Source organism: Vipera ursinii (genome assembly GCF_947247035.1).
Source record: "Vipera ursinii genome assembly, chromosome: 3".
Taxonomy (NCBI): Eukaryota; Metazoa; Chordata; class Lepidosauria; order Squamata; family Viperidae; genus Vipera; species Vipera ursinii.
The window spans coordinates 60,712,108-60,736,539 of record NC_139516.1 but is presented as its reverse complement, the minus strand read 5'-3'; the positions used below and the strand labels follow the sequence as shown (position 1 = coordinate 60,736,539).

The window sequence follows — 24,432 nt, the reverse complement described above, 5'->3', positions numbered from 1 at the left end:
AACAAATTCAGTAGTTTTCAGTTCAGAATTATACATAATTTGTTAGAAAACTCAGGGGCTGCTTTTGTAAAATCTTTACAAATCTTTACAATCAAATCTGGAAAATGGATGATTAGCCTTTCTGGAAAAAACAGATTCAGACTGGTCTCTGAGAACTTGCCCTAACGAATTCACAAATAAGTGAGTGCTACAGTTTTGCGTTACTCATTTTCCAAGATTCTGTATATTAACTCCTTTCCTTTGTGACGGCAAACCTAAATAAGGAGAGTCATAGCCTTTGTTTTGGGTTATATTTTACTTCTATGGGCTTAACAAATAGGAAGAATTTTAAATGAGCAAGAATACAAGTTGGTTTCTATTTGATAACTGCAATCCCAATGGTTGGGATCTAGAAAGCCCTTGCGGACATCCAAGTTTTTGAGCATGCTGAATTTTTTTGCCTCAGAAAACATTCACAAAGGTTTTGGCTGTGGTTTGTTCTCCAAGGTTGTTTTGTTATAATTCCTGAATGTATCATTACTAGACTAGGTTTGTGAGTTGGGTGAAAAGGACAACTTGCCACTTTTTTAGCATACCACTTATTACCTTCTGATAGAGCCAATACTTCTCAAATAAAAGCTTCGGTAAAGTGAGCTATCTTGCTTTTGTTACTTGCAACAGTATGTAGATCAGCCCAGTAAGAATGAGATTCCAGAAATATTATTTTGTTCTGAAATTTTGTCTTAATCACTTTGAATAAATCAATTATACATGAAATAATTGACCTCCCATAGTCTTCCAGCTAGGATATTGTGTTCACAGCTGCATTCACTCTGAAAGTTACAGTATTAACAATGTCCTTTTATAAGCTTTATATCTTCTTTCATTCTGAAGAGAACAGCCTTCAAATTTTTCTCAGCAGTTGCCTTGAGAAGACTGTGGTGGAACTTTCTTGGATACCATCCAAGCAGATGACAAATAAGCTATCTTTCCAATAATCAAAACACACTGTCACCACCTATTTTTAGCTTGGTAATGGCAATTAACATAGCAAATAAACAACTATCAAAATATAAATTGTACAAGAATGTCAGAGACTGGAAACCGCTGTCTTACTATGAAACCACCTTGCTGAAATCAAACATGCTGATGACTTTTATCATTTTGTGACTTTTATTATTGTGGTTGTTTACAAACTAGTATTGCAATCTTCTCAATTAGGAATATCTGAACTGCTTTTTCTTCAATTGTTATTTTTATTTTTATTTTTTTAAATGTGTTGCTTATAACCTTTTGCATCAAAATGCTCAGTAGGTAATCTATAAAAAAGCAGATTTAAGGATCAAATATGTTCCAACAATAGCAACTTTACAATACCTAAAAGATTTTAATATTTAGCACTATGCTATATATTACATATCAATAAAATATAATACAGATGCTGGTATATAACATGATACTATGGCTTAATGTAATACATATTTATTATGTGGCTGGCAGAACAACACAAAAAATAAAATTGTGTGGAAATTCACTTATTATTATTAGGATCAACCATCAACAGTAAAGGAATAAGCAGTCAAGTAATACAGCACAGGCTAGCACTTAGTAAAATAGCCATGAAGGCCTTGGAAAAAATATTCCAACACTGTGACATTTCTGTGTCTACAGTGATCAGAATTGTGTAAGCCATGGTATTCCCCAATCAATGGACGCTTTAAAGATGCAGGATAGCAAGAGTATTGACATCTCTGAACTTTGGTATTGGAAAAGACTGAAAATGTCATGAACAATCAAGAAAACAAACCAATGCTTTGTTTAAAAAAATCTATTCAGAGTTCTTGTTTGAGACACAAATGACTAGGCTCCATTTATCCTACTTTAGACACATTATACAAAGCACTCTGGAAAAGGCTCTAGGCTCTAATGCTGGGAAAGGTGAAAGAAAGAGAAGATGATAATGACCAAACAGCAAACATGTATGGACTCAGTTACAGTGGCAATTGGGAAATTTGAAAGACCAGGTTAGGGATAAACTTTCATGGAGATAATGTGGTGGATGTCAATGCTGTAAACATTGACATGTTTTTGCACTGACAATATAAGAGGCAGCCTTTTGCTTTAACTGTTTGGCTTTGAATCACTAAAGCGCAGGAGGGATTCAATCCAGACGTTTTAAGAAGATAAGAAATAACACACTTCAAGGGAAGTGAAACTCCGTGTGTTGGACTAATTGGTGAATGTGATTCATGACGTGTATTTAAGGGAGGCAGATTCTGTATGATATGATGTGTCAAGGGGAGGAGAATTCAGATTCTGGCATCCATCCATGAGTGCCGATGCTCCGTTCTGCTCATTATAGACTTTTTTAGAATAAATAAATAATCATTGATGTGTCTTTTTAATCGGAACCATGACAGTGGCTAGGAGTCAAAAATTACTTGGTGGCACATAATCAATCAATTTCATAATTGCTCTGTTATATATTTGCATATTGTTGCTTGTAAGATGCCTACAGTCAAATGGCTGAAGATCAAAAAAAAACCTCCATTCAATGAATAAATCATTTATAAGGGAATGTGAGTAAACCATTCACTTATTTTTCGTTTAAAGCATAGGGGCCTCCAAATACTGTCCAACTAACAATTAAGAGCAAAAGTAGATATAATCTAATTTATTTGAACCAAAGCAGAAACTGACTGCTTTTTCACACTATATACACACTAAGTTTCTTTTTAAAAATATTTATTAATGGAGGTCAACATGGGTAATCACATGAGAACTGAAATCAGATACTGTATGCTATTGTGCATTATCAGCTAAAGTTATCCTTGCAGGCAAAAAGGAAAAAGAAGTATAGTTAATAGCTTTGTCGATTACCTTATTGAACTAATCTGAATAAGTGGGATTATGATGAAAAGCATACTTTTTAAAAGGCTGCATCAATTCATTATTATTACATTAAGAAATAAAAATAAAATTAAGATTAGCAGTTTAATCTAATAATCAATGGAAAACTGTGTTAATATGCACATTTATATAAATTAAATTGAATGATTAATTGGTGAAAAGAACCCAATTAATCAGCTAAGCATTCTTCAAGCAACTAGCAAATAAGTAATTTCAGAAATACATAGAATTATGGCATGGCATAGAGTACCGAAGACATTGTAACAAGTCCAGCAGTAGAGCAGATACAGAAACAAAACAAACAAGAACGTGATCAGACACTTGAAGCAGGTCCCACTTTGTCATCTGAAAGTCAGTTCACTCAGCTTTAGCAGCATTCAATTTTCAATAACATTTTGTTCTGGGTCTCTGTCAAGTTATTCTAGGCTGTGAAATTGTCAGGCATGATGGATGACTATCATCCTTCTGCTATCTTTTTCCTTGTTCCTTAGAGATTTGCAGCTGCTGTCTGCAAGATTCTTTTCTTTGTTCCTTTTTTACACAACATGCTGAAATGAACAACAGCAATTATGAAAGCGCCTACACTGCAATTATTTTAGTACATAACTTTTGATAGACATCTGTAAAAGGCAGAATATTCAACTTTGATTAGCAATGATAGCTCTCCCTGCTTTTATGCTAATGTTCACAGATATTTATTTGTATATAATTTTCACTTAAACCATTGCTTTTGTTTTTGTCTTTGCTACTCTACTATGTGCGCATGCCCAATTATAACCTGGGTATCTATGTTTGTATCTAAATCTCTCTATCTCTTTTAGCCATCTGTCTGCATTAACCTATACAGTATATTATCTGTGTAGAAATAGAAAAAATAATAATGGGCCACTCTGTTGACAACAAAAAAGTAAGCATATATTTTGCATGCCTAAGCAAATCATAAATATTGTCCTGTTATAACTAAAAGCTACAGCTTATATTTAGGATGATTAATTATTGTTAGCTCTATGAAGCAGTGGGTTCTCAACCTTTTCTTCACCATGCACCCCCTTTAAAAACCATTTGTGGCCATGAACCATGGCCAATGACCCCCAAGACTTAACTAAAGATTTAAATAACACTTCTTCAAGCCTTCATGGACCCCCTGTGATATCGTGCCCTCTCCAGGGGTCTGCAGACCACAGGTTGAGAACCACTGCTATAAAGTATTATAATGCATGTTAGACAGCATAATCTATTGTACATGAAATGGACTACAAATGTTAAGGCAAACCCTAAATATCTATAGAGTGCTAGATTGCCTACCTTTGTCCAATGCTACTTGAACTCAGGAACTCAGCAGAATAGGCTGTAGGCTCACTTTTTCAGAGGTTTTACCAGTGTATAAGGGGCAAAATGGAAAAGGCCAGCGTATAGCAGAATTCAATATGTGGCTAAAGGAGTCGTGTAAAAGAGAAGGCTTTGGTTATATTAGTCACGATGTCTGTACCTGGTCCAATGAAAAAATGTACAAAAGAGATGGTCTGCATCCATCCAAGAAAGGGACTGAGGTACTTGGCAATAAATTTACAGCTTTTCTGGAGGAATATTTAAACTAAACAACGGGGACAGTGAGTTAATTGATACAGAACATCACTGTCCCCGGCAATCTAAGAAAATAGGGGAACTCAGGCACCATACAAGTTATGTAGCACTAAACACAGGGTCAGTCATAAAGGACTCAAATGTCTATACACCAATGCACAGAGTATGAACAATAAGCAGGGTGAACTAGAAATTCAGGTAAATGAGGGCGGATATGATATTGTTGCCATTATGGAAACATGGTGGGATGAAACCCACAAATGGAACACACAGCTAGAGGGATTTAAATTATTTAAAAGAAACAGACCAAACAAAAGAGGAGGTGGGGTTGCTCTTTATATAAGAAATAACTTTATCTCTACAGAAATAGAGCACAACAATGATGAAAACTGTAAAATTGAATTCATTTGGGTCAATATAAAAGGGGGGAAAATGACATTGCCATAGTTGTATACTGTAGGCCGCCCAACCAAACAAAGGAAATAGATGAACTTTTTGCCAGTCAGCTAACTAAGGTGTGTTGGAAGCACATCACAATAGTAATGGGAGACTTTAATTACCCTGATATCAACTGGGAGACAAACTCTGCACCAAGTGGAAGATCAAACAGATTCCTGACAAACCTAGCAGACAACTTTCTCTCCCAAAAAGTAGAGAAGGGAACTAGGGGATTAGCCATATTGGATTTAATTCTCACTAACAGAGATGAAATGATAGAAGGTGTTGAAGCCACAGGAACCTTGGGGGGAAGTGATCATGCAATATTGGAATTCAACATTCTGGAAGCACAAGCAATAGAACACAGTTAAACTAGAGTCTAGGACTTAAAAAGAGCTAATTTCAATAAACTTAGAGAGACCTTGGGAAGAATTCCATGGATGAGAATCCTAAAGGGGAAAACAACTCAAGAAGCTTGGGGAATTTTGAAAAGTGAGATAATAAAGGCCCAGTCTAGCACAATACCAACAAAGAAGAAAAATTACAGCTCTCAAAAGAAACCAGCATGGCTGCATAAAGAACCCTCTGACAAATTGAAAGATAAAAAGGACAAGTATAAGAAGTGGAAAGAGGGGCACATAACTAAGGCAGAATATCAGCAAATAGCCCATACCTGCAAAGATGAAGTGAGGGAAGCTAAGGCTCAAAATGAACTAAGGCTTGTGGCCAAAGTCAACAATAACAAAAAAAAGCTTCTTTCAACATGTAGAAAACAAGAAAAAATGAAATGATTGGTCCATTAGTGGGGGAAAGTGGCAAGGAGGTGACAAGCAACAGGGAGAAAGCAGAACTATTTAACTCGTTTTTTTGCATCTGTCTTTACACAAATGGAAAAAAACAGTCCAACCTACCAAAAACAGTGCCATAAAAAACAGAATAGAAATGCGAGTTAAGATAGGCAAGAAAATGGTAAGTGAGCACCTGTCCAGCCTAGACAAGTTCAAATCACCAGGACCAGATGGATTACACCCGAGGGTTCTCAAGGAACTGTCGGACGTGATCTCAGAACCACTGAACTATATTTTTCAAAGATCCTGCAGCAATGGGGAACTACCAGAGGACTGGAAGAGAGCTGATGTAGTTCCCATCTTCAAAAAAGGAAAAAAAATAGATCCAGGAAACTACAGACCTATCATCCTGACCTCAATACCTGGGAAGATTTTGGAAAAGATAATAAAACAACAAATCAGCAAACACCTTGGTGCAAACAAAGTCATCACTAAAAGCCAACATGGGTTTTTCAAAAACAGATATGCCAGACAAATCTTATTGCATTCTTTGACCAAGTGACAAAATTAGTGGACCAGTGGAATGCTGTAGATATAATTTACTTGGACTTCAGTAAGGCATTTGATAAAGTAGATCACAACCTAGTACTTGATAAGATAGAAAAATGTGGGTTAGACAGCATCACCACCAGATGGATTCGTAGCTGGCTGACAGGCCGTACTCAGCGTGTGGTCCTCAATGGAACTGCATCTACATGGAAGGAAGTGTGTTGTGGGGTGCCCCAGGGCTCTGTTCTGGGCCCAGTGCTCTTCAACATCTTCGTCAAAGATTTGGATGAGGGGATAGATGGGGAACTCATCAAATTTGCAGACGACACCAAGCTGGCAAGAATAGCCAATACTCCAGAAGATAGGCTACAGATACAGGAGGATCTGGATAGACTTGAACACTGGGCGCTATCTAACAAAATGAAATTCAATGGTGAAAAAAGTAAGGTTCTACGTTTAGGCAGGAAAAATCAAATGCACAGGTATAGTATAGGTGGTACCTTGCTCAATAGTAGTAACTGTGAGAGGGATCTCGGAGTCCTAGTAGACAATCACTTCAATATGAGCCAGCAGTGTGCTGCAGCTGCCAAAAAAACCAACACAGTGCTAGGCTGCATTAACAGGGATAGAATCAAGATCATGTGAAGTACTAATACCACTTTACAGTGCCTTGGTAAGGCCACACCTGGAATACTGCATCCAGTTTTGGTCACCACGATGTAAAAAAGATGTTGAGACTTTAGAAAGAGTACAGAGAAGAGCAACAAAGATGATTGGGGGACTGGAGGCTAAAACATATAAGGAACAGTTGCTGGAATTGGGTATGTGTAGTTTAACGAAAAGAAGGGTGAGGGGTGACATGATAGCAGTGTTCCAATATCTCAGGGGCTGCCACAAAGAAGAGGGAGCCAAGCGATTCTCCAAAGCACCTGAAAGCAGGAGAAGAAGCAATGGATGGAAACTAACCAAAGAGAGAAGCAACCTAGGACTAAGGAGAAATTTTCTCACAGAACAATTAATCAGTGGAACAACCTGCCTCCAGAAGTGGTGAATGCTCCAACACTGGAAGTTTTTAAGAAGAGACTGGATAGCCATTTGTCTGAAATGATATAGGGTTTCCTGCCTGAGCAGGGGCTGGACTAGATGACCTCCAAGGTCCCTTCCAACTTCTTCTTCTTCTTCTTCTTCTTCTTCTTCTTCTTCTTCTTCTTCTTCTTCTTCTTCTTCTTCTTCTTCTTCTTCTTCTTCTTCTTCTTCTTGTTATTATTATTATTATTAAAGACTAATGAAAATTACTGAACTTTAAGAAAAGACTGTCCAAAAATATCAATCGGTAAACAGACACTTCATGAACTGGCTTTTTCTATTTTCATGCAGAGAAATTGTTTTGCCTCAAACAGTAATATTTTAACAGGACATATTCCCATATATAAAACTATGAAGAAGAATAACTAATTACAAAGGGCCACAGAACAGGATGGGCAATATCTGCCCTTAGAGCTACATGAAGACCCATTTGTATAGTACCCCAAAATGCTAAATTTAGTAGAAAACATTTCATTTTTAATAATAATTAATAATAATAATAATAATAATAATAATAATAATAATAATAATAATAATAATAATAATAATAATACTTGCTGATATCAACAATCCATCTTGTTTTAGGTCTCTTTTGTGGAAGCTTTTCATCAAGTGGGATCCAGTCTATGATCAGTGTGTGCTACCTGATCTAACATATGCTGGTGAAACATAGACACTAACCTCACAATCTTTGCAAAAGCTATGAGTGGCACAAAGAGCCATGGAAATTTACATGCTCGACATTACAAGACAAGATAGAAAGACCTGGACATGGAATAGAGAACAAACAAAAGTATTCAATATCAAGAGAGTAAAAGAATTGAAATGGAAATGGTCTGGTCACAGAAGAAGAACTGACATCAGGTGGACCAAGGCAGTCATAGAAAAATATTCCAAATATTTTCATGTAACAGGGCAGCCATATTCTGTATTATCTACAACTAGAGAACTGGTAAAAGCTGTCTACATACAGAATACCTTTGTGTACTCTGGATCATGGCATGATAGCAATAGCACTTAGACTTATATACCACTTCACAGTGCTTTACAGCCCTCTTTAAGCATTTACAAAGTCAGCATATTTTCCCCAACAATCTGGGTCTTCATTTTACCGACCTCGGAAGGATGGAAGCTGAGTCAATCTTGAGCTGGTGAGAATTGAACTGCCGGCAGTCAGCAGAAGTAGCCTGCAGTACTACATTCTAACCACTACACCACCACAGCTCAAATGATCAAAAGCACTTTCTGACAATTGAACTCTGACCAGTCAACCAAATTATAGCCTCCAACCCATGTATTTAGTTTCAGTGAGACCAATCCCCCCCTCCAAATTATATGAATATAGCTTCTATGTTGCATCTAGACTCCGTGTTATTCTGTATGATTTGATATGATGATCAATAAATATCAGTTTGGAAAGTATGCCAGTGTGGGTGTGTGTTTGTGTATGTCTAACAAAATGATTCGTTCAGAGCAGCTTCCAACATTCCCAAGTCAAATTCAACACAATTTGTTAAATGCAAAGGTATGTAAATAGACTGAAAGTATCTGAAAAAGTAATACTGATTATAAGGATAAATTCAAGAATATTGAAGAGCTTATATATGACAATAATTTAGCAAAAGGGAATATTAACCAGCAAAGCAGAGGCTGAATCAGTAGTAACTTTGGAATTGTCTTTGGAACTCACACAAGAGACATGATTTTGGCTTTACATGAACTTCCTACTGTTTCATTACTCTTGCAGCAATCTGCTTGACCTTGGAAAGAACTAATTTTCTTGCTGGTTCTGAACTATCTGTGTCCTAGTCCACGTGTATTTGCCATTTTAATGCTGTACACCATCTGCAGATCCTTTACATGACATGGATTATTGAATGAATGAATGAATAATTAGGATATATGCTTCAAAATTTAAAAAGCAAAGAAGACCCATTTCCACAAAAAGTAGCCCCTGAATATTTCATCTTCATCAAAAAGATAGAATTAAGCTCTCATTAAGGAAGGCTAGGAGAAAATATAGTGAGGGATACATGAAGTTATTACTAGCTAAAATTCTTTTTGGTTACTTTCAGAAATGGAACATGTATGTGCATGTGATTTCTGAAAGCATTTTAATCTGATTGATTTAATAGATGGTTTATTCCTTCTATAATTTTGTATTCTTAATAGGCATGTTTTGTAAGACAGGTGATAAGATACTTATCTATATTCAGCATCTCAGCTTGTTTGTAACATGATCTTCATTGAATACTGAAATAGTAGAGTGAAATTCTGTATGCATATTCAATGCACAAAGCTATATTTGAACTCCCTACAGCTCAGCCCCCACATCTGTTTTCAAGGGGAGAAAGAAAATGCAAAATGCAGCATAAGGTAAGCTCTTCCCAGGGGAGCAAGATTTTGAAATGATAGTTGATGCAGATGTTCAAGGATATATCCCAGTATAAAATTGACACTCATATATATATATATATATAATTTACACACACACACACACATATATATATATGTAAATTTTTTGGATTGCTAACAAGGAGTTAAAGGGAGACTAATATGGCCATTTCAGACTCATTTGTTCTCATCAGTTAGCCATACCCTTCTGAGATTCAAACCTGGGCTGATTGCACATTAGGCAATTGTTCTAACCCTTAGGCCACAGGCTCTCTCTCTCTCTCTCTCTCTCTTTGTTAGCTGAGAAGCACAAATATGAGCTGCCACTGCTGTGGCTACTGCCGGTAGATGGCCTTGGGCTAGGCTGAAACAGGAAATAGGATTTGTCCCGTGTCTGGGACCAAGCAAGTGTATTTTGAATGCTTAACAAACATTTAAAACATATGTGTGTTTCTCTGTGTGTGTGTGTACGCACACACACACACACACACATGCACGCATATATACATACACACACATCAACATCTCTCTTAAAACTGAGAATAAATAAATAAATAAACATGTAAGTTCAAGGCATAATTCTGTACTTAAATTTGGAGAAAAACCCCACAGTGTGATTTCTACAATACTCTTGAAACCTGAATTGAGCAAAATTGAGGAAAATATTTTACATTTAACATTAACAAAGAAGATATTTTTAATGGAGCTTAGGAATTTTCAAGGTTTTTTTTTTTTTTAGTTTTCATTCAATTCAAGCACCACCAACTCCAAATCGAGTCTGGGTGTTGTACAAGAACTGCTGCAACATATTCTTTTTACACTTTTTATTATACGAAAATGCTTTCTTTGTGAAATACTGGTCAGTTTTGCTGCAGCTCAATATATGAAAGTATAATTATTTTGACAATAGCTAGGGTGTTATCTAGATGAGCCAGTCCACCGCATGCAAAGTGCTTTAACATTTTGTTTTGGCTCTTCCTGACTTTTTCTCTGAGGAGTGTCATATAGGCAGATGCCCTGTATCTGCATGTCTGCTTTATTCAGCTAGAGCAGGGGTGTCAAACTCAATTTCATTGAGGGCCGCATCAGCATTGTGGTTACCCTCAGGGGGCCGGGTGGTTATGGCCAGGGTGGGCATGGTCTACTGGGTGGGCGTGGCTAGAGTACGTATGGCCTACTGGGTGGGCATGGCCAGCTCTACATCGTTCGCATCAAGGGTGCCTATGGGGGCCTGGGCAGGAGTGGGACAGATTTGAGGGTCTCTGGCAGAAGGAGGGTCTCTAGGCCAGGGCCAAGGCAGTGGGGGCCGTTCCCTCACTGTTTCCAGGATGGGTTCGCGGGCCGCATGAAACCACTTCGCGGGCTGGATCCGGCCCCCGGGCCTTGTGTTTGACATGTCTGAGCTAGAGGCTCAGTGACTCCTGTGCATCTCTACATCTTGCATGTATATGTGGTTACAATTGGATTATCCTGCTAGACCATCACACACGATCATTAAAACTAGGTTTCAATGGCTTAGTTAGGTGATACCCCATGTCACCTAAATTAGATTTGTCAGTCTAAATGGACCTAATTCAGGGTAAGAACAATGCTTATCCCACCCCCAGCTCTCAGAAATATTGTTATGCTAAGTGCAAGGGTGTTATATGATAAATTCACCATGATTAGAAAAAAATGACAAATACATAAAAGGAACTAGTTTTGTAATTGTCAAGCTTGATAATCAGTGATGGCAGTAAACACTGTGATTGGCATAAAAGAGTAAGGTTAGCACCTGCAAAAATTCAGAAACAGATTCTACTCTCATGAAAGTAGCCTGTCATTGTCGTGACCTCTTCTATCACATATGCTAATGTGGCCCAGGAGAATGCTTCGAAACTGCCACTGTCACAGTACAATGAGTATATATAAATAATTAATATTTGATTCTTTTTGTGCATCTTTGTGTGTTTCATGAACAAATAATCTGAATTATTGATATTTCTTACTTGTTTGTTATTTTCAGAGCATGAATCTCTTACAGATATCTTTCAGGGATTGCTGAGATGTCATCTTTTTGACAAAGATATTTTGTATGAGATATTCATCATTTTGTGACATTTGTATTTTGTTTACACCACCTCAGCAATTCACTTCTGGGACTGCAAGTTGCTTTTGAGGTTTAAACACACAACAGGATGCCAAATAGGCATCAGATTCTTCTGTATTCAAAAGCTTTTGGGCTATAAAGTGATCAGAACCTGCCAGAATCAAACTTGAGATCTGCCATTATAAATAAGGCACTGACAATTCTTATTGTGAAAGGTCATCCCAAGGGGTGAAAAAGCAAAGACAACTGAATTGGTTTTGTTCTTCGTTACAGTAGAAATACCTATGCAATGTAGTGTTCTTTAGGAGCGTGTGTATATTAGTGTTTGATCAGTCAGTTCAGTATTGAAATTGATGCATTTGGATTTCTTTCTAAAAAAACTAAAATATGTACTCAGACTCTTAAAAATAATAGTTCAATTAGTTATTCTACTAACTGCTATATACCAAGTATGGCATGGTTAACGTAAGATGCCTTTGCAATTACACTGAATTAAAATCAGTGGTGGGATTCAAATACCTGAACAACCGGTTCTCTGCATGGACGCCACTTCTGGAAGTCTGTTCTGAGCCAGAGAGGCCTGCCAGGCCTAGAACTGCCCACTGGAAGTATGTGGATGCCGCTTACGGAAATCCGTTCTAAGCTGGAGAGGCCTCTCAGGGCCAGAACCACTCACTCGAAGTGCATGGATGCCACTTCTGGAAGTCCTCCCTGGCTCAGAACGGACTTGTAGAAGTGGCGTCCACACACTTCTAGTGGTCCATTCTGGGACTTCCAAAAAAGGGCTTAGGGCATCATCTGGTTTGCTGAAGTCAACTCCAAAGACAACCTTATGTAAAGCCCTATTTGTGTAATTCAGTTACTGAATTTGACTGAAGCCTTAGTTGCTGCTTAAAATGAATAGGCAACCACAGCCTTAGATCTTATTGGTCTGTGTAGACTTTCTGTTGGCATGGATTCCAAAGGCCCCTTGGTTTACAGAGGAGACCAAAAGGTTAAGTAGCATGAGAGATGCCTGGAAGCAGGAAAACAAAGAGTAAGTTCGAACTGAACACAGATAACAATCTACCTGAACAGTAATAAGGGTGGTTTCTATTTTTCTGCCCTTATTGTATCTGCAGATAGCCACTCATTAATCTTTTTCATGGTGATTTGATCCTTTCTGGGGTGACTTGATCCCTTGCAGAATTGTTGGGAGAATTACTCCAAACATCTGATAGATAGTTACTTATATCTTCTCAGAGTTAAAATCCAACTGTGTTGGTAGTGGAGGTGATTCGGGTGGAGTTGGGTATTCCTGAGAAAATGGACGTGGACAATGGACAGTGGCAACTTTGTATAAGATCTGTTTCTCTCCTAGTTGGTTATGGCCTTTTGGAAAGTGACACATGGGTGGGTTCAAGCTGTGGTGTTGTGGAAAAAACCCAATGGAAAAGACAAGAGACAGCAACGAAAACCAATAATTCTTACTTTAAGATTCAGAGTTTATTTTTCTAATAATTTGGAACATAGCAAGCATAATAACACGTCATCACGTACATTAATAACCCATTGCAATGAGGGCCAAATGGTTATAGCAAATTCCAATAGGACAGCTATAGGCCAATGGCAAATCAATCAGGTCCAGTCCCAACCTTTTATATCCTTTCTTGTTCTAAGACTCTAGTCAGATGGTCCACTGACTTTTGCTGACCTACTTTCCACATATACTTTCTGCTGAACATAACTTTCCAAATATACCCGTGTACATTGGAACCTGCATCCATTAGCTACTTTCAGTTCCCTATTTCTCCCACAGTTATAATACTCAGGTTCCAAATATACATAGACCTATCTACTTTGCAATTTCATATTGCACAAAGCTCAGCAGATTACAAATAGTATGTTCGTATTGTGAAATAATATAAAGTTCAAGTCAGAGCTTTGTTTTAAATCACTACTGTGGGGCCTATCACAGGTTTGTTCCAGACTCGTTATATGAGGAGGGGACTATATTTTCATCTCCCACAGTGGTAAATGCAGGAATGAGTGGATCCACCTGTTTTTAAATAGATGGTGGTTCACTCCTCAAGAATTTTTGTCCAGCCTCCAGTCTTCCCTTTTGGGGTGAGGCTGTTGAGAAGGTGATAAGCCTGCCATTTCAAATAGTTCTGGAGGAAGCATATTTCAGATTGGGATATATCACTGAGATGATATTTATTATACTTGTAGATTACCTTTTCTGGTCATGTGTATCTATTCTGATCATGTTGCCACTGTTCATGTTGCCACTGATCATGGTATCATTCTAAGCTGGTTAAGGGAGATGGGAGTGAGAAGCATTCTTTAATGGTTCTCCTATTTCATCCGAGGCTAGATGTGTCAGGGAGAGAGATCCAGCCCTAGGCACTGGCTCTGTGGGCTACTATAGGACTCAGCTCTCTTCTGGCAATGTTATCAGTCAGCATGCAAGTATGTATTATCACTGCTCTAGGCCAGTGATGGCGAACCTTTTAGAGACCGAGTGCCCAAACTGCAACCCAAAACCCACTTATTTATCGCCGGGTGCCAGCTGGGACGTGGCCCACTGGGTGGGCATGACTGTGGTGGTCATGGCAGACTGGATGGGTGTGGCCAAAGTGGGTGTGGTCACCTCAGTGTTGCTTGTGGGGAAGGATGCCTGTGGGGGCCAGGCAGGGTTGGGGGAGATCCACGGGTTCTCTGGCAGGTGGGGTGGATGGCCACAGGCTCGTCCTGTGGGGTGAGGCAGGGTGGGTATGCCAATTGCTGTGGGGCAAGGCAAGGTGAGGTACTGCCTGACACCATCAGCCCTCACACACAGAGGCCAGCGAGCGCATGGGGGTCGACGGTGTCCGTCAAAGCCACAGCCTGACAGCTCCTCAACCAGCGCACTCTGGACAGCTAGCCGACAGCTGAGGAGGCAATGCAGTGGGTTATGCCCAGGAAAAGGAGAGCATGCAAGACCAGGAGGGACGGGGCAGGGGAGGAGGGAAACCAGCTGTGCCGGGATGCAACCAGCCATGTGGGATCTCGGGCAGCTGGTTGAAGAGGGACGGTTGCCATCTCCGGGACATGACACACGTGCCCACAAATAGGGGTCTGAGTGCCACCTCTGGCACGTGTGCCATAGGTTCGCTACCACTGCTCTAGGCCATCCAAATGAAGATTTGAAGTGCTCTCCACTGCCTAATGGCTGTGGCATCTGGGCATGAAAGTTTTGTCTGAATCTTGAGAAGATTAAGTGGCTGTGGGTTTTAGGACCCCTTCCTCACAGATCTAGTGATTTTCCATCATTAACTCTAAATGGGTGCACCCTGGTGGCGCAGTGGTTAGAATGCAGTACTGCAGGCTACTTCTGCTGACTCCTGTCTGCCAGCAGTTTGGCAGTTTGAGTCTCACCAGATCAAGGTTGACTCAGCCTTCCATCCTTCTGAGGTCAGTAAAATGAGGACCCAGATTGTTGGCAATATGCTGACTCTGTAAACCGCTTAGAGAGGCTGTGAAGCGGTATATAAGTCTATGTGTTATTACTAATTCTGTTTCCTACTGCTATGTGTGCTGCACCGGCTTTCACTTAGATTCTAAGTATGTTTCTAAAATATTATTAACGAACATGGTTTTTATACTTTCAGAGTAACAGCAGTTTTAGTTTGGCTTATATTTATTATTGTTGAAAAAAAGGAGAAAAACATTTTTATCCTAACAGTCTCCATAATTGAAAAGTACATTGTATGTTGCATTAATAAAGATGAAAAACTGACAGATTCTCAGAGTAGCTCTAGGCACAAATAATTAACATCTGTGAAGTATGTTTCTTATTTTTGAGGCTTTGAGACTAGATTCCTAATCTTCATTAAAAGAAAAAAAAACTAAATAGAGTCTTTTTCCAATTATAAACCCATCAGGACAGTGATCATCAATTGACTCAGAATGGTAGGAGGACAAAACCCTAGAATTTCAACCCAGGAGTATACAGAAAGGGCTTCAGTTTATGTGTATTGCAATGGACAAACATGTTTATACTTTATTTCATTCTTGTCCCCAAAATAGAGCATAATCTTGCTGAATCGTATCCTTGAGCCTTCTACCAATGAAGTCAATTTTGGAATAATGATATTAAGTTTCTGAAGAGCTAAGAAATACAGCCATCCCTACGTAATGCCTTTGGTGGCTTATTCTAAAAGGGAATAGCATGATGAAGATATATGTAATCCAGATGTAAAGCTAGATCTCCCTTTCCTGTGAAAGGAGATTGGAGCTGCTATGCATATTGTTACTTAGTAAATGCTGCATTTTCTCTGATCCTCTAAGCAGGTTGAATTTGTGAAATGAAAATTAATTTAAGAGCAGGGAAGCATTTTTAGAAAACCCTCTAGCTTGGAGAGGTGAAGATCAAAATCATTCTTTTCCTCTTAACTGCTCTTTGAAAAGTTGGAATGTGGTCAAATTATTAATAATGCAAGATTACTTTTGTGAGTAGATAATATTCATTTTAACTTTTAGCCTTTTCATTAGTACTTTCTATGTAAAGAATTCAACCAAAAATGAATAGAGAAATTGTAATTATGCAATAGAAATAAATTAGTAAAATTTTGACCAAGGCTTAATGAGACACAGCAGGGAATTTGAACATTAATGTTTTTGTCAACAGCTAGAAAGGCAGGAGAGGTAGTGTGAAAAGAAATAATCCTTTAAATGTCAGGATGGAACTAGAGCTGTAGATAAAATGTAAACCATATTTTATTTTAAGCACAGCTCGTTGGAACTTTTCAAATTAAATTGTCCCTTACAGGGACAATTTCTGAATGGGGGAAAGAATGTCGTTTGAAATTGAAGATTCAGTTTGAAATATAGATTGAAGCTTACCTCTTCTTCTCCAGGACCCAGAATCATGTACAGATGACATATAAACACTTAACAAATTAATCCAAATCAATCTTGTGTTTGTATTCTTTAAATTAATACTTATGCATGAAAAATAGCAATGCACATGTACAACTCTGAATTTGCCAGCTTTATGTACTTTTCCAGTCTACATATAAAGACTAACTTTGCTGCCCAAAGGAAAGAATATTTTTAATAAACAGTGCTTTACTTTCTGGACTGGTAGATAATGGCATGAATTGACAAGTGGTTCTCTATTGTACATGGATTTTGGATTCCTTGCCTACTACCACTGCCTCCATCTTTACAGCACATGTTGTATGGAGTGTGCAACCTCCATAACTGATTTAGCTAAGCTGGAGAGTATAGTTAGGAAGAAGGTGTTCCCACTATTGGCCATATTGAGGTGGTAAATAATAGGCAGGTGGGTACCAGTGGACAGGTGGGTACCATTGCTCTAGAATAGTGTTTCTCAATTTCAAAAACTTTAAGATATATGAACTTCAACTTCAACACAGCCAAGAGCCAGCACTGAGGTTGAGAAACATTGCTCTAGAGCAGGAGTGTCAAACTGCCGGCCCGCGGGACGGATGTGTCATGAGGAAACTGCGCCCACCCCATTGCCAGAATGGGGAAAAAAGCTCCAATACATCGTGCAACATCACATGACGCCCCGAGTTTGACATGTCTGCTCTAGAGGTAGGGTAAGGAAAATAGCTCTCCATCTTCCTGCAATGACAAAGTGAGGAAGTGCAGTTAGTCCTTGACTTATGACAAAACTGAACTTAAAATTTCTGTTGTTAAGTGAGGAGGAGGCCTGGAGGATGCCACTTGATGCCACTTCTGGAAGTCCATTCTAGGCATCGGAAGCCGAGGCCTGCATCACATAATAGAACTGGTTGTTCAGGTAAATGGAATTGTTAGAAAAAATTAGAAATAATGTGTTAAATGTACCATACTTTTGGCTTTTGACTTTATAGCAAGGTGTTTATCTAACCAAGCAGCAGAATAACCAAGGAAAAGATCGCAATGAAACTCTCTTCCATACAATAAAAGTTCTTGTCTATAGCTACATGAAAAATAGGATCCTACTGAGTACCCAGTTTTCAAGGAAGCATTAAATACTTGAATTAGTGGCAATTTTTTATTAAAGTTTATAGTGTTGCTTCTCCCTGCATAATAATATTTATCATTAAGCATGAAAGCAGTCCCAGCTGCTTCCTCTTGAGGATGTAAGATAGCAGCAGATTTGTGCAAGTAAACTTCTAAAGCAGCCAGCTGTTGCTATCCACCTGCAGCTGTAATATTGATTGAGCAGAATATGGATGCCTAAACAGAGAGACTATCTCTAATTATATGGAAACAGAAGTTTAATGCATGGCTATACTTAAAGTATAACTACTGTATGCTTGTAACATATCACAATATCTGTTGCCACTCTAGAATATATATTATACATTCTGGGAGGTTTTTTTTTCACTAAGCCTTTTTGTATTAAGGATTGTGCAGTTATCGTCAAAATATACAAAAAATATTTCCCCTCTAAAAATATTCAAAGGGACACAACCATGAGATCCAACTTTGCCATTGCTTTTGGAGGGGCTTGTGAGTCATAAGGCCTAGGGGTTGCCACAACGTTTCCTTCTTATGCTTTTGAACTCTGCTTAATCATTGTTTGAAAACTTTGAATGTTGCAGTGTAGCACTCTAAGTTGACAATGGTGTCATATAAAGGAAATCCATATCAATAGCATCAGTGTAGCCCTGAGTTTTCCTGTCAAATCCTGGGTTTGTTTTTTTCCCCCCTGCAGATGAAGCTTTGTGATGATATGTCATGGCTGAACGATTTGTTTCTTGGCCATAATGATGAGCCCATATTTCACTGACTATCACAATGGTTTGAAGAAATTCCTTAGCTGAGGGGTGGTAAACTGCCGGCCCGTGGGCCGGTTGCGGAGGTCGCGCAGGTCGCGCCCATCCCATCTCTGGCAATGTGAAAAAAGTCATGATACATAATGACACTTCACATGACGCAGCAAGTTTGACACCCGTCAGTGGTTCTGAGATCACGTCTGCTAGTTCCTTCAGAACCTTGGGGTGTAGTCCATCTTGTCCTGATGATTTGAACTCATTTAAGGTAGACAGGTGCTCACTTATTGTTTTCTTGCCTATTTTAACTTGTGTTTCTAATCTGTTTTTTATGGTACAGTTTTTGATAAGTTAGACTGTTTATTCCCTTTGTGTAAAGACGGATGCAAAAAATGAGTTAAGCAGTTATGCTTTCTCCCTGTTGCTTGTCACTTTCTTGCTACTTTCTTCCACTAATGGATCAATAACTTTTTTTTACTTTTTTCTTGTTTTTCAAATATATTTATCTTCTTCCCCAATCAACCCTTTTAATTAGCAAGACCAGAAATCACCTGTTCATTTTTTACCATTTTCAACAAAAAGTCCATAAAAGGTTTCCAAGCTTCCAAAAGTACTTACTGTTTTGTCTCTAATCAAACAAATACATTTTACTATTTCTGCAAATTCTGTCATCTTCAAAGTCCACTTCTCCATTGTGGTTACTTTCCAGATTTTCCATCTTTCTACATATCATAGCCTCATTGCTATATATAAAATCAGTCTTCTGTGGGATCTTTCTAATTGGGTGTCCATAAGTCATGATGCAAAAAGCTTTGGTTTCATATAGATATTAATATTTAAAATTTGTTGTTATTTATACTTTTTTTTTGCTTTTTCACATGTTCATCATGTATGATAATGGTTCTTAGACTGATGCCATTAGAAGTACATTTGGGCCATAAAAAGCACCTATATAATAGACATATTACTTTTCATTTGACTATTCAAGCAAATCTGGTAGATTTGAGAATTGATCTATAGAAATTAAAAGAGTAATGGTTTAAAAATATCCATTGTTCTTCATCTTAGTCTTTGACATCTTTGATAGTATTTTTTCCTCTCATAATGTAATTCCTCATTGACAGAAGTAAATCTATAGGATTGTTCTCTCAAAGCAGATTTAAAAGGAAGTTTAGATAATGCAGAAATCTGTGTATTTTACTTTTCTGTTGCTTTATTAAATGAGTTCTGTAGCTATTCAGTGCTTTAGTAACTTGTACATAACAAGGCACAGATGCTCCTGTAACATATCAGCTTCCATACAATTCCCTCCACAACTGATAAAATATTTTCCTTTGTTAATAGTAAATGAGCCATTAATATTTGTAAATAGATAGGAGACAACTACATGCTGAAAGTATTTAAACTAAAAAATGATAATGTATTCCATGGGAAAACATTAAATTTTAAATATAGTCAGTATTTTTAAACTAAAAAAAATTCAACACAACGACTTTATAAGCTTTAAATAGAAAGTTCAGAAATGTGAAATGTTTTTGTATAGTCAGCAGAGTATAAGCAGTGACAACTAGCATTTCTGGCAATCTAGCTTAATAGATGTACACATAGTGGTAATAGTCTCTTAGGATTACAGACAGGAGTTTTAAAGTTCTATATCTGAAAATCCTAAATACTGAACTACTGTATTATATTATTATATTATATTATATTATATTATATTATATTATATTATATTATATTATATTATATTATATTATATTATATTATATTATATTATATTATATTATATTATATTATAATATAATATTATATTATATTATATTATATTATATTATATTATATTATATTATATTATATTATATTATATTATATTATATTATATTATATTATTATTATATTTGTTATGTATTAACTGCTGGAATAAGTGGGGTTGCACAGGCAGTACAACCAGTGTGAACTGGGTTACTTCTAGAATGCAATAAAATGCTGGAGATTATCCACTTTGATGAGCCTTTAATGATGTACTTGGGTTGGAGAACACCAGTTTTGAATGAAAGTTGGCGAACACTGGCTTGGGGTCTATCAGCAATGGGCTGGTGATAGAAGAAGAATGATGGGCAGTACTTTTCAACATCTTCATCAGTTATTTGGATGAGGGGATAAATGGGGAACTCCTCAAATCTGCAGATGATGCCAAGCTGGGAGGAATAGCCAACACTCCAGAAGATAGGTTTAAGATACAGAAGGATTGTGACAGACTTGAACATTGGACGCTAACTAACAAAATGAAATTTAATGATGAAAAAAGTAAGGTTCTACATTTAGGCAAGAAAAGCCAAATGCACAGGTATAGCATAGGTGATACCTTGCTCAATAGTAGCAACTGTGAGAGGGATCTCACTTAAATATGAGCCAGCAGTGTGCTGCAGCTGCCAAAAAAAAGCCAACACAGTTCTAGGCTGCATTAACAGAGGGACAGAATTAAAATCATGTGAAGTGTTAATACCACTTTATAATACCTTCATAAGACCACACTGGGAATACTGCATCCAGTTTTGTCCACTGCAATGTAAAAATATGTTGAGACTCTAGAAAGTGCAGAGAACAGCAACAAAGGTGATCAGGGGACTGGAAGCTAAAACATAGAAAGAACAGTTGCTGGAATTCGGTATGTCTAGTTTAATGAAGAGAAGGACGAGGGGTGACATGATAACAGTGTTCCAATATCTCAGGGGCTGCCACAAAGAAGAGGGGGTCAAGCTATTCTCCAAAGTACCTGAAGGCAGGACAAGAAGCAATAGATTGAAACTAATCAAATAGAGAAGCAACCTAGAACTACTAAGGAGAAATTTCCTGACAGAACAATTAATCAGTGGAACAGAAGTTGTGAATAAAAAGAGATTGAACAACCATTTTTCTGAAATGTTATAGGGTTTCCTGCCTGAGCAGGCGGTTGGACTAGAAGACCTCCAAGGTCCCTTCCCATTCTGTTATTCTGTCTATTCTTGCACTTGGGAAGCAGCCATGGTGGCAAGGAAGTTCTGTCCTAGAACAAGACTTCAACAAAGGCAGTAGCGATCTTTAAAAGAAAATTAACAGCATATAGATATGTATATGCACACAGAGTATATACCAGCATGTTTCTTTACCTGTTCAGCAAATGTTTGTTTACTGTATCACAACATTGTATGGCACTATTTCACTTCCAGAGATGAAGTGAGCAGGCTGCTTAGGTTTCTGGTTAAGGTATGTACTGAAGTTATTAAATTTTATACACTTCACTGGATGGGCTACATAACAGATTTCAACTTCCACTGAGAATATTCCATAGTTTAATATTTTAGAGCCTCAGGTTTCTATGCTCCATTAATCCTGTGGCATAGTTTGATAAAGTTAATCACTTTTATAAAAGAATTTCAGGTGGTGCATAGCTTATCGAAGGGACTGCAGCATTTTGCTAACTGCACTATGAAAGTGCTGAAAATGTCGCATTATACAGTTTTAAATACATAATACTCTGCTTTACCTAGTTGATTACATTTACCCAAATTATTAGTAGAAGAGAAGGAACGCTTGATTGAGATGGGACTATTTTCAGTCTCTGCCAGCTGTCTTTTATTAGTCACTTTACATTTAGCAGAATTAGAAACTTTCTCATTGTTGTTGTTGTTGTTAGCTGCAAAGTCGTGTCCGACCCATCGCGACCCCATGGACAACGTTCCTCCAGGTCTTCCTGTCCTCTACCATCTTCTGGAGTCCATTTAAGCTCACGCCTACTGCTTCAGTGACTCCATCCAGCCACCTCATTCTCTATTGCCTTCAATCTTTCCCAGCATTAGGCTCTTCTCCAGTGAGTCCTTCCTTCTCATTAGGTGGCCAAAGTATTTGAGTTTTAGCTTCAGGATCTGGACTTCTAAAGAGCAGTCAGGGTTGATCTCCACTAGGACTGACCGGTTTGATCGCCTTGCAGTCCAAGGGACTCGCAGGAGTCTTCTCCAGCACCAGAGTTCAAGGGCCTCAATTCTTTGGCACTCAGCCTTTTTTATGGTCCAAGTTTCACTGCCATACATTGCAAAACTTTCTCATATTTGTTTCTAAAAGATGCATAATTGTATCCAAGCACTAAAGTCACTGGTTGAAAATCCTGTCCTCCTATCCAATTTACTGAGGAATAACATAAAGTTTAACTAACCCCTTTGCTGTTACTAAAGGTCCATTTACAAACATAAGCCAAATTAAAACAGTAGTCTTCCTCCCAGGGACTCTTCTTCTCCTCAGTTTGGAATCAATTTGATTATAAACATCATAATTGCCATATTGCTGTTTTGGAGGATGTGAAATACATAATAATTATATGATATGAAAAATATTATTTAAAATATTTATATTATATAAAAATAATACTCTGCTATTCTGAAATCTAGTTTGATCAGAAAAAGGGTAAAATTCTCTCTCACACAAAATCCATAATTAGAAATAACATACCTTTCTCCTCCAGATAGTTTGTTAGATACTAATTAATCATTTCAGTGTTTGGAAATCACTGAAAAATCACTAGAATCAACGTTGTCTCCCTACTATGCAAAATAAGCCAAGACATCAGCCATTTTTTACCTATCCCATTCAACTGCCTGCATTGTCTCACCCAGTTACTAAGATTTGTTTATCGTTAATTTAATGTGCGTTGTTATATCTCTGATTTAGCAGTTGTCATTAGGCAACATGAATTTGTTCATTTCTTATTAAACTAAACTATTTCTCCAAATGATTACTTACTCAAATGTGTTAGCAGTTCTTAGTTTATATCATGTATTCAGTAATTGCATAATTATGCATGTTTTGAATCAGAACATTATGCTGTTTTTGTCGTAGTCTGTGGGGCCTTATTAGACAGAAAGCACTGGGCCTATCCACTCGGTGTTTTCATTATGTGGTAGATTCAAAACATGCTCCCATGACTTTTCTTTAATATATCTTGTTTCTGGTGAATAATGCACTAGAGGTTTAGTAGTAATATATGTTCTATTTTTGTAGTTTTGCTCACCATCCTCTTTGCCTTCATTTTCTTCTCCTTTCTGTGTCCCACTGGAATGGTTACTAGTGGAATGCAAACAGCAACTGTCAAATGCAGACCACAGCAGAATTTTCTAACAATCCTAGGCAGTTTGAAAGATTCCTACGTGGAACCATTGTCATCTTAAGTAATTGCTCACTTAACTACAAAATGTTTTTCAATCCTTGGGCAGACAGTTTAGATACAATAGAAAAAGTACTCTAAGAAGAATGCTGGAAATGTTAAATGTACAGGCCTGGAGAGATTTTGTAAACGGTTTCTTTATTGTCTGTGTTTTAAGCTATGCACCATTCAATTATAAAGATTTAACATTAGAAACCTGTGTGGATGTATATAGATACATTTACAATACAGCTGAGATTCTCTTCTTATATTGTGTCTTTCAGAGGGTAATTTTCAATATTGTCAACTTCAGTAAAACAAAGAGCCTCTATCGAGATGGAATGGCTCCAATGGTAAAGTCCACAAGCAGGGCTAAATGGTAAGTTAACACTTAATGAATATTGTCTTTACGGAGCAACCTTTGGCTATGATATTTTGGAATCATTCCTTTTTCTTTGTGGGGTTTGTTAAGATCTGGTCATCTTTATTCTCTTTATATGTACTTCACTGTTTTCCTTCTAAAGCAGCATTTGTCCTGATAGTATGGTTCACTAACCTTGTGAATGAGTCAGTGTTAATATTTGGCTCTAGCAAGGATGAGTGAGCTCCCTGTCACATTTTCCTAGCATTTCACTGGATAGCCAGCTCAATTGAATGCTAAAGGATGGATCACTGTAATGTTAACCA

General features: G+C 37.7%; 1 protein-coding gene across 2 annotated transcripts in view; it reads left to right on the top strand.

The window, feature by feature from the left end:
* BEND5 (BEN domain containing 5) overlaps positions 1 to 24,432 on the top strand; it is a gene marked incomplete at its 5' end in the record, with an annotated part of 895,229 nt that overhangs the window by 122,908 nt on the left and 747,889 nt on the right. For both annotated transcript variants that reach the window (XM_083359611.1, XM_083359610.1), the window contains one exon: positions 24,030 to 24,124. In XM_083359611.1, the coding sequence (XP_083215737.1) occupies positions 24,030 to 24,124 (95 nt within the window). The remainder of the gene's footprint in view (positions 1 to 24,029; positions 24,125 to 24,432) is intronic.